Below are 11526 nucleotides of genomic sequence, written 5' to 3' on the forward strand. Positions count from 1 at the left end.
GACAGGATACCTACTGCCAGCGAATTTTACTGTCTTACAGGGTTTTTAAGTATACTTATTTGTTTAGCTGCTTCCGTTAAACGTTGTTAACATACTTTTGAACATATTTTTAACGAATCAAAATATTTTAATAAACATCAGCGCAAAAAAAATTAAATTGAATTATTTATTAAGTGCTTGACTTGCATGATCGTCAATATAATATATCTGTACAAGATAAATTTTCACCGGTATTTAAGATTTTTGGTTTGTTAACAGTATTATAATTTATATATATATATATATATATATATATATATATATATATATATATATATATATATATATATATATATATAGACAGACGTGCGGATGATTGTAAATCGCTCGGCTTGTTGATGGACGGATGGACACTACGTATCATTGTGAGTCCAGCTTAACTGCCGAGACCGAGAACTAATTTTCGAAGTAGTCTTGGGCAGTTGGCTGATTTAAACCTCAATGATTTAAAACACTGTTTAACCCAAGTGCATTTTATCAAATATTTTTTTTAAATAATGTATTTTTAAGTAGAATATCTTAATTTTTTATATTTACAGGAACAAAAAATTATATACTAATCAAGATTTTATCATTTAAATTATATAAATAAGTTGTAAATCATACCCAGCCAATTCTCCTCTATAATTAAGAATATTAACTAGTTAATTCCCATTCTGTGGGAAACACCCATGCTACGGAGAATATACTCTTCCTGTGGGGAAATAACCTTTCTACGGTAGAGTCCCAGTCAGATGTGCAGATAGGCTGGACATCATTTCTTTGATGTTACAACTTTTCCGGTTCGACATGAGTAGCAGAAAGCGGGATGTTGTATGGGTTTCATTTGTACATGGTGAGAATGCTTGCAACTGGTACACAAGTACTTTTTGCAACATGGGATTTGTTCTATTTTTCTAACTTTCTTGAAAGAGTCATTTGTTAACAATTCTTGGCAGCGTAATGAAAAGAGATTTATAATTTAACCCCTTTTTAATTTATACATGACTTAAAAAACCTTACATCAAAAAAATTAAGCATGTGTATTGTCCATTTTTTGCACACTATCTAGAACTGTAATTAGTGCTTACTGTATTGTTCACTACATATCCTCTTTTTCATAGCAAAAGGTTTGTGGAAATAAAATAATTGTGTTGAATATGAACATTGCAAAAAAAAATTGTCACTACAAACAAAATTTTTTCGTGACATGTATAATTGCAGTAAAAGAAAGTTGCACTGTTATTAAAATAAAGCTTCAACTTTCTTAATGACTAACCAACGCTAATATTATTATAAAGAAAAGTTTGTGCTGCAAGTCAAATTATTTTAACCTTAAAGAAGCACAAAAGTAGTTATGATCCAAATTTAACTACCAGTAATAAAAATAATTCTTTGTTATTATTATTGGCATACAGTTAGATATGTTTAATTTTAACAGCAAATGTGTTGTGTATTTATTTTTATTTTCCATTAAGAAACTGGTTTCGCAGAGTTTATAGCTTATGCTCACTTCGGGGCTGAAAAAGGGCCCCATGTGTGCTAGGGGTACCTAGATGCTGTTGTCTAGAATAGGCAGCAGAGTCTCGCTAATCTGGACTGGATGGGACCCGACCCTGCCGGATCACCGAAAATCCAGATTAAACGAAATTTTCCTTAAAATGCAAGGAGTACAAGTTTTATAAAATAAAACATAAACTGTAGAAGATAATATTTTTAACTCTTAACTGGAAAAATTATTATGTAAAAACCATAGACTTTGTAGGCTGAGTGTGGTATGAACTTTCCACAATAAATCACTAGGATCTGTGAATAAATCGAGTTTGATTGGGCAGTAAGGTATATATCTAAACCATAAGCCTTGTGTGATTTTATTATTTGGTTGAATATTGCAACGAAACCGATATTTCTTCATAAACGCAATTACCACGGGGTTTTTTTTTTTTAGTTGTTGTACTACTGTATACGTGGACCTCAGAAGTTAAGTAGATGTTTGTGATGAAATCGTGTCCGGATTGGAGGGCCAGGGACCCTCTAGGAGCATGGACGTCGCAAGGATATATTTTTTTTGGGGGGGGAGGGGACTGCAATTGATTTAGTTGTTGAGGAATATCCATCCCCTGGAGAAAAAAAAGCGGGGGTTCCGGGGGTCCTCCCCCGGGAAAATTTGGGGTTTAAAGTTGCAAAAAGGTGGTTTATAGGCATTTTTCTTTCCTAAATATTCTAATTATAGTTGGTTGCAATATATAATTTATTTTATATAAAAAATATTTTCAGAGAACAAATTTGTAAAAACACAGTGCTCACATGACCACGATTGGACTAAATGCACCATGCGCAACACGTGGGTTGTATCACAGAAATCGTATTTTTAATGTAACTACGAAACTAGCAGGAGGGGCCAGCAGCGAGACGTGCTTGTTTGTCCGGCAGGCACATGTGCATGGTGATGCGCGGCGTGCAGAAGATCAACAGCAAGACCATGACGTCCACCATGCTGGGCGTGTTCCGCGACGACCCCAAGACGCGCGAGGAGTTCCTCAACTTGGTGCAGTCCAAGTGAACCACCCGCTCCCCTCTTCGCCGCAGTATTCATCCTGTACGTCGCTTTCCCCTCCCTGCCACTCCGCCCGGGACGCCTGAGTGCCCTTCCAGGACCTCCTTGCTAGAGCCTTGCTAGAGCCTTGCTAGAGCCTTGCTAGAGCCCCGGCAACTGCCGCCATCTCTCCCCTCGTCTTGCAGCGGCCGGCGAGTTCTCCGCAAGGCGAGAGACTATCACGCGTCACAAACACGCGCCGGCGAATATCGTAACCGGGACAATATGGGTTAACTGGTGAGACACACGCTAGACAAGTGATGCCAGCGAACCTGGTGGCCTGGAGTTTACCTAAGTTTTTTTTAACTGCCGTGACACCAGTTCACAGTAGTGGCATCTAGCGGCGTGGAGTATAAAACAGCTTGATAAGCAATTGCAGTAAATTGTCTCGCTTCACCAAAGCTAATTTGGCCAGAGTTTCCCATATTGGCCTATTACGATATTTGGCACTATCCATCATTGTAATAGTGGCAGTTGGCGTATCTCGATACTCTTTAAGTCCCCTGCCTGAAGTTTGATTCCGCATCCAGTTTTTTTTACTTCTGAAGATGTTTTAGAGTAGGTAAATATTAAAAAATGTATCATTGTAAAATGTATGGCTAAATTATGCGTAACACATCCATCTATGTAAGTTTCACTGACGTAACAGTGTTGACCAATATTTTAGACTGAGCCCTAAGAGGCATTTTGTAAGTCTTTTTGCGGTTAAAGCGTCAATGTAGTTTAAGTTGCTTCTCTCACTAAGTGTTCTATTCATTTGTGATTGCTCAAATTTTAAGGTACAGAAGATGCAAAAGTGTTTCAACCTCGTAAGGATATTGAAAGTGTTTCTTAAGTAAATGGAGGAATGCAATCCGTAGCTACTTTAAATGTGAATTTTCACAAAGATGCATACTCGCCAGAATATTCTGACACCCATATAAAGCCCATATGCTATCCGCTATCTTTGTTTGGTTATTATTTACAAGAAAATTTTCTGCTAGCCAAATGCATCTGCGGTCTAATCCCAAATGCATCAGCATTAAAATGGATATTTACATCAATTGGTTTTCCCCATCATTTATGGCACATGCAGTTGTTTAGCGTAGAGATTTAGTTATGAGTTTATGACTAGTAACCAGTTATTATAAAACCAGAGTCAGAAGCAAGAACCGACAGAATAAAAACTTCCTCAGTATACAATAGTTAGCTATCTGTGACAATAAATACATCTAAATAGAAAATAACTGCTTCGAAACTTTGATGCGATAACCTGAATGAGCAAAGTTTTTCCTAAAGTTTTTTCCGAACATTGGCAGTCTTGGTTTTAGTGGTGAAGACATGTTACAACTGTCATTCCTGCCGTGACAGATGCGTGGGAAGTCTGAGGTCATCTGTACATTTCAACATTGTTTGTACGTAACTAATACTCCAATTAGTTCTGTCTCGTTGCACCCGTAATTAATTATGCTCCGTTTGCGTGTGGTATACAAAGTAAATGTACACTGAAAAACCAGTTAGTAGCTGTCTTAATATAGGTACTTTCGTAAATATATAGCCCTTGAAATATTTTTGGCGATAGCAGAATAATTGTAACCTCTATCAAACCATTTATTTATGACAGTAAAATATTTCTGTCGTTAATAAGTCACTTAGTGGACGTTAATTTTTTATCACCACAAAATATTTTATGAGATCAATAATGACAAATTTATTTCGAGGTGATCACACGATGTATGTGTACTAGTATTACTACTACTATTATTAGGTATGTATGTATGTATGTTTCTGACACCATACCAAAAGTAAGCTTTATCACAAATTTGGGTGCATCTGTTTGTTCTTGGGCATTTTATATATTTTATCTAAAATTAAATTAAATTGTTTTTATTTAGACCTGTTATCACTAAAACATTATAAAATGTGTAATGTATTGTACGAAAATGCCTAAGGTTTTGGCTTTGGTATGAGTAATGCAACGGTAAATTACAGGTTCCTTGAGGTGCTGTGTGTTAATATTTATACACAATCTCATATCCATGTATAACGTGTCCGTAGAAAGCTGCTAAAAATGTGTTTACATATCATTATTTCCTTCTTTATAAATATATGCTCAACGAATGTCACAGACAACGTATGAAAAAAAAATTCTCTGATGAATCATACAATTCAAATAGGAAAAAAATGTAAAAAGACAATATATATTTGAAGTCTGCATTGTTTTACAATAGCAATTAAATATTTTAAAGCATATAAAACTTGATGGTGTGCTTAAGATATTAAAGTTACAAACAGAAAACTGGTGGTAAAAAAAATATATGTTGATGTAATAATAGATATTAAATATAGTTACGAATATGGTTTCTGGAAGATGAGTTTTATACTATTTTGCCTTATAATAAGGCCAAATTAAAAAAAAACATGTTAGAAGATAATATTTTATGTTAAAATAGTGTCAAATTTTGGACGATATGAAATATCATATTTGTTAAAATGTAAAATACATCCTACTTTTAATTTTTACTTTATAATTTAACGTTAATAACATGCTTTCTGTTCATTTGCACCAAGAAGAAACATTGCAAGCTTACTAAGCTATACCTAACTTAAAAGAGTACGCACGTAGCTTAGAATATGTTTCTTAGGGGTCGTATGAATTGCAAATAGGTAAGCAGATTAAGCCACTAAGAGTTGACTAGAAACGAAATGTTGGAAATCTGTTCTGTGCTCGCACGGTCTCTCTGGCAGCCAGCCAGTCAGGTGTACGGCAAACTTGGTTGCAATGTGGCATTTGCTCCTTAACTTTCAGCTGGAATTTTGTGTGTGAGTGACTGTTTTTTTTTAAGAGGCGTGATTATTGTGTTGATTTGGCGTGGTCAAACCTGCTTGTATCTCGCCAACGTGGCCACTGCAGGTTTAATTTTAAAAAAATGAGACCCTTGTTTCACGTTCGCCCGCAGCTGTGTTCGCGTATTGTCCAGCACGCGACAGGGCGTTGCACACTGTACAGCTGTCACACGCCCGTACAGAAGCTCGCAAGCTCTGCAGGCAGATCCTTGGGTTGGCATCGACTCCTGACTTTCCTTGGAAACTGTCAAATGCTTCTGATGTCAACCAGGCCGCGTGCGCTGGTGCGGGACGGACCTACTCTTTCCTTCGCCCTTCCCCTCTCGCCTGCAATAACCGTACCAGGCATATATTTTGCATTCCTGTGCATTATGTGATAAATTAATTTTAAGTTAAGTTGTTAAAACTATTACAATTACAGTAGTCATATGATGCTTGGCATTTTTAAAAATCCTCTAGTAAAGAGAAAAATCAAGCACTGCGTTAATTTAAATCATTATTTTGGACATATGCCATTTGCTAGTTTGCATTGCATGTCACAGAGTAAAGCCGAAAAAAAATAATACAAAGAATGATGAACATACAACCACACAATAACAAGCTAAAATTCAACTGATGTTAAATGTCAAATGCAAAGACAGCACAGAAAATTCCGCGCAAGGAATTAGAACGGAACGGAATTATCTGTGCCGTTTTTTTAACATTTGACATAGGTTGATTTTAGGTTGTTTTATGTGTGTTTTAGTATTCGTCTCTCTTTGTCCGTTCTTCTGGGTTCTCTCTGTGACACGCGGCGCAAACTAGCAATGACGTACGTCCAGAATAACGAGCACTGGAAGGATCGTTGCAACGCGGACACGCGCAGTGTGACCTCGGCGAGGTACCAGCTGTGACCGCCACGAGACAGTGCCCCTGACAGGTAGGCCGCGCGATCACACGGAAATGTTCCACCGCGCTAGGAGGGCGAAGCAGAGCACTTGCAGGATCTCGTCTCGTGTCCACGTCATCACCGAGACTGAGGCTTCCGAATGACAATCTCCGCCTTAACGTGACCTGCGGAGGGCTGGCGACTAGCCCTTCAAGGCCACCTTCCTGATAGCGGCGCCCCGGCCGGCGGCGGAACTAACCCAGTCCCTACAGCTGCCACGCCGCCTGACGTCGGGGCGACCTCGTCGTTAGATATTCCCGTCGCCACCCGCGGAGACGTCTGTCTCCCCGGGTGAAGTGTGCATACTGTACATAAGTCTTGTTAGCTTTGTTTAGGTTGCTTTCCTTCGTAAAGCTTAGTTCAATACGTGAATAGTTAAAAAAAATAATAATAATCCTTACGTATTGGTAATTTTAAAATACCTAAATCTAGAAAAAACCCGTGGGCCAACTTTGAATCAGTTACTACTAACGATAATTGTTTAACCCATTAGTTTGTAAGCTTGATGGCAAATATCTAATACTTGTAACATGATAGCAAAATGTTAAATTGAACTGTGTCTTATCATGGTTTGTATCCAATGTTTTGCTTGAAGCTTTTACTAAAAATAAACTAACATTATGCTTGCTTAAATTTTGTGTTCAAAATAGTCAAAAGGACACTAGTTTTGTCATCAGCAGTGTGGGGTGCAAGGTATAAACAATACAAGCGATAATGTGATATCTGGTGCGTTCAAAAATAGGTACGCTGTTGTAAAAAAAAATTAAAATCGAGGTGTAGGAAAGAAATGTGGAATTCTTGTTCAACCAGTTGATGAAATATTATACTGTAAAGTTTATGATTATTGTTATTTACCTTGGAAACTATTAACAGTTTGTATCGAAATGTCAAAAAAGTATTATATGTATTATATTACACATGAATTTTGTGTACGTATATTTTTATAAACGTTTATGTGTACAAAAATAGAATTTTTATAAACTATAGATTTCGATGATTTGACTTAACATTTTATAACACTCTATGGATTGTAAGTTCCCATTGATATTTCTTAAATAACCAGACAATAATGCTGACAATTGTAACAGTTTTATTTTCCTGGAGACGTATATCAACGAAAATGTTTAAGAATAAAGCACAGCAAAACTTTTGTTTGTAACCATATGGGAGTTATTGCAAAGGTAATATTTGATTAAGATTATGTGAAGGGTGAAAAATTGGTTGAGGTCTTTTTTTTAGTGGGTTTTAGCGATTAACAAGATGCAAGGACTGATGTAAGTTAAAAAAAATACTCATTGTAGTTATAAGTGTGCTTTATTGTGATGATCGATATTGTTGTGTTCATATAATGCAGTGTCTGTGAACTGAGGCCCTATTAACTGTAACGCCCGATATATATTTTGTAAAGAAAGGAGAGTAACAATAATTAGTTTATAACAATTAAACTCAAAGAAAAAGGACCAATTACTTGTAAACATTTAGCAACTACAATTGATGTACTTATAAAAATATACCTGAAGTTATTCTTTGATGCTAGAAAATATTATTTTAATAAAACATTTAGTGTAAGAATCTATAGCCGGGTTGTTTTATTTATTTCCTCTAAGTATGTTTCCCTCGCAGCTTTGCCAAGGTGGACCCCACAGGCGTGAAGTAACCTAGGTTAATCGGAAGACATCAGCGAAGTAAGCTGTGCGATGACTTAGCCTTCCAATTGAGTGGCCAACATTTATTGTTAAGGGATCAATGTAAGTCTACATGAAGGTGGTCATTGTTTTTCTTTTTACGTGTTCTCATAAAAAAAATAAAGTGAACTGATTATTTAAATTTGCACCTAAATCATTCTAATCAAGGGCATGGATGAGAAAATGATATCGAAGGGAAAAAAATGTTCTGTAAAGAGAAAATGCAAACGGCTAAAATTATGTATATATATATTAGTGTTTTGTATAAATGAAGCCTAACATAAGGTTCAGTATTATTTAAGGTTTTATTGTGTAAATTCATACCGATGGATGTTAATTACTTGTTTTCTCTGAAATCTTGTCACAAGATTTGTGATCTGTGAATGTCATGCGAGTGTTCACAATTATGAACATTTGCGTGACTTTTTTTACTGCTATTAAATAAAACTGTCGTCAACATTTGAGACGACATAAGACATAAGAAATGAAAGCGAACTATCGGAATAAATTAACATTGCTAGTCCTCAATGAAATGTAAAGTCAATAGAATAAAATAACCAAACATGGCGTTTTGAGATTGAACCTTAATTACAAAATGCGAGTATTGGTGTAAGTAAAAAATTACCTTTCGGCACAGCCTACAAGCTGTAAATGTTCTGGAAACTATTATAAACTTCTGAAAAATTAAGATCTTAATATACATAACAGTTACAAATTCTCATATAGTTCAAAATGATCGATTAAAATTTTCTCATATTCATGCAGCAAAAATGTTTCCATTGTTTTAAACTCAATGCATTCAACATTGAATAGCTTAGAAAGAATATATTATGCTTACTTAGGTTAGTTATGCATTTTTGACCGTCAACCACTATATTTCATCCCTTCCACTAATACGTGGTTGAATAAAATTTGCTTTGGACCAAGGATAAAAAAAATAATATTAATGATTTACAACAAATTCTAAAGTATTTGATGGTAAGGAAGGTTTTATTTTTTTAATTTCAACCCCTGTTTTTACAGTAATAGTTCGTCTAATCAAAAATCGTTTCAACCACAGGTTTTTGATAATGTTTAGAATTTTTACAGTTAATTATAATGGTTTGACAGTATTCCTACTAAAAAGTTATGATTTTTTAGTATTTATTTTACATTAAATAAGAGCGCATTATATTGTATACTATTTTTTTAAATTCTAACCCCAGGTTTTTTAAACCCCTTGCAGTTCGTCTTATCAAATATTGTTTCAGACAAAAGTATTAGATGAAAATTATAATATTAACAAAAAAATTTGAACGTATTTAATGGTGTGCTTACTAAGATAGGTGTGTGTGTGTATGTATGCATGTGTTTATATATATATATATATATATACATACATATATATAACGCCCCTGTTTATGTCAACCTTTGCAGCAATGTGTGGTTGTATCAAAAATTGTTTCAGACAAAACTTTTAGATTATACTTATAAGGTTTAAAAACAATTTGAACGGATTTAATAGTGCGCCTGTTTAGGGAGTTACGATTTTTTTATCCTTCAAACCATTATTTTTTTCTTATGTAAACGCTTGGTCATATAAGAAATATTTCATACAAAATTTGTAGATAGTATTTTAAGGTTTTATAATAAAAACGAACTAATTCAGTTGTGTACATGGTAAGGAAGTTCTATTTTTTATTTTAATACTTTTTTTTTCAACTCCTTGCAGCAATTCTTTGTCTTAACAAAAATTGATTCAGACAAAAGTTTAAACAAAAATTATAAGATTCCACACAATTTGAACGGATTCAATGGTGTGCGTGCCAAGGGAATAATTCATGTTTTTTTTTGTCCTCGAACCCTTACTTTTTCCACAACTTGCAGTTACAGATGGTCGTATCAAACATTTATCTAGCCAAAAGAGTTTGGCATTAGTAACACCGAAGAGCTACAATACGTTCAGACGGATGCGATATTCGTCATATCATGGGAGTTATAGAGATTTTACTTCTTTTTAAAAAAAAAAAAAAAAATTGGTTGTCTGTAAAGTCGGTTTACAGACGATAGTTTAACGTGACAACGTCATAACAAAACATTGATGAAATGATTGATCCAGAAGAAAAGGAAATATCATATTCGGCCTGAGACAGCCGTAATAGGTTTTTGCAACCAAACCATTTAGGCATTAAAAATATTATATTCTTTGAGGAAGAATTTTTTTTGATTGTTCTATCTTTTGTATGATAAAATCTACCTCTACATACTTTTATGAATAAAATTGAATCATTTTATTGAATTATCACTATTTTATATGAAATGAAATGTACAATTTAATTAATAAATTTATTTTTATTTGCATTCATTATTCAAATATATTTATTACTTTTGAAATGTTACGTGCGCCGTATTTATTTTTACAAGTTCAAAAAAAAAATTTCACACCTGCCGGGATTCGCACTGACAACCTTCCGATTAGAAAATAGCACCGCTGACCGCTCAGCCACGAGGCCACACTTGATGATTGATAGTTTCAGATTTATATATACCTTTATAAAAATTTTGTTCACGGTAAGGGAATAATACTATTTCGTTTTAATAACTCGATTTTATAACAAATACGCATCCCAAATACACCAAACTTATTTATAAGGTGTTACAATATTTTTTTTAAAACACTGTGCAAAAGATCCCGGTTGTAATTTGAATTATTATGTGTAACTGTAAAACACCATTGTTGGTTCAAAACGTATTTGAATATTCAACATTACTTTTAAATAACCGTACCGATTGTGCTGAAAATCGGTGGACGATCGTTAAATTACATAATATTAATAATTCAAACGACGAAAATATGATTGAAAAGTCAAATCGATGGTCGTTCCAATCGAATGGAAGAGAGATGCCGCGCATGCGTACAATGAGCATGAAGAGAGATGCCACGCATGCGTACAATGAGCAAACAGGAACATCCGTAGTGGGACATCCGTAGTGGGACACTTTTTCGTGCGTGCAGCCGGCGTTCATCGATTTATTAGACGTTGTCACGTCAAAAGATCCCCATTTATGCCCATTAACGAAATTGACCGAGATTTTCCATAGTTATATTTTATGTATCAGTTTGGAAGTTTTTGGTGCAAAATTACGGCAGTTATCGTTCCCACAAAATTTATATATATAAAAAGTAACGGCTACAAAAGGTAGTCGTTCTTCGAAATCTACCTGGAAAAACACTCACTGTAGTTACAAGTGTGCTTCATTGTGATAATCGGCACTGCTGTGTTCATACAGCGAGTAGGTACTCACACCGATAGTTGGTCGCGTAGCGGGGGTTAGTAACTTGTTGTTCAGTCGACTTGGCTGCCGTGTCCGCCGCCCGCGCAGACGCAGACTAGGCGTGTTCTCGTCCGGAGGCGAGCGAGGTCATCGCCGACGGCTGTCGCTCGGAGACAGACAGTTCACGGATTCACGGATGCCGGGGGAAAGGAATCCGA

The 11526-nt window shown here is 35.3% G+C and overlaps 1 protein-coding gene across 2 annotated transcripts in view; it reads left to right on the forward strand.

Moving 5' to 3' along the window:
• Positions 1 to 7946, forward strand: part of LOC134542248 (GTP cyclohydrolase 1) — an 89258-nt gene extending 81312 nt beyond the window's left edge. For both annotated transcript variants that reach the window (XM_063386350.1, XM_063386349.1), the window contains exon 6: positions 2452 to 7946. In XM_063386350.1, coding sequence (XP_063242420.1) covers positions 2452 to 2581 — 130 coding nt within the window. In that variant the 3' untranslated portion in view covers positions 2582 to 7946. The remainder of the gene's footprint in view (positions 1 to 2451) is intronic.
• Positions 7947 to 11526: the final 3580 nt, after the last annotated feature.

This window comes from Bacillus rossius, assembly GCF_032445375.1.
Source record: "Bacillus rossius redtenbacheri isolate Brsri chromosome 4 unlocalized genomic scaffold, Brsri_v3 Brsri_v3_scf4_2, whole genome shotgun sequence".
Classification (NCBI taxonomy): domain Eukaryota; kingdom Metazoa; phylum Arthropoda; class Insecta; order Phasmatodea; family Bacillidae; genus Bacillus; species Bacillus rossius.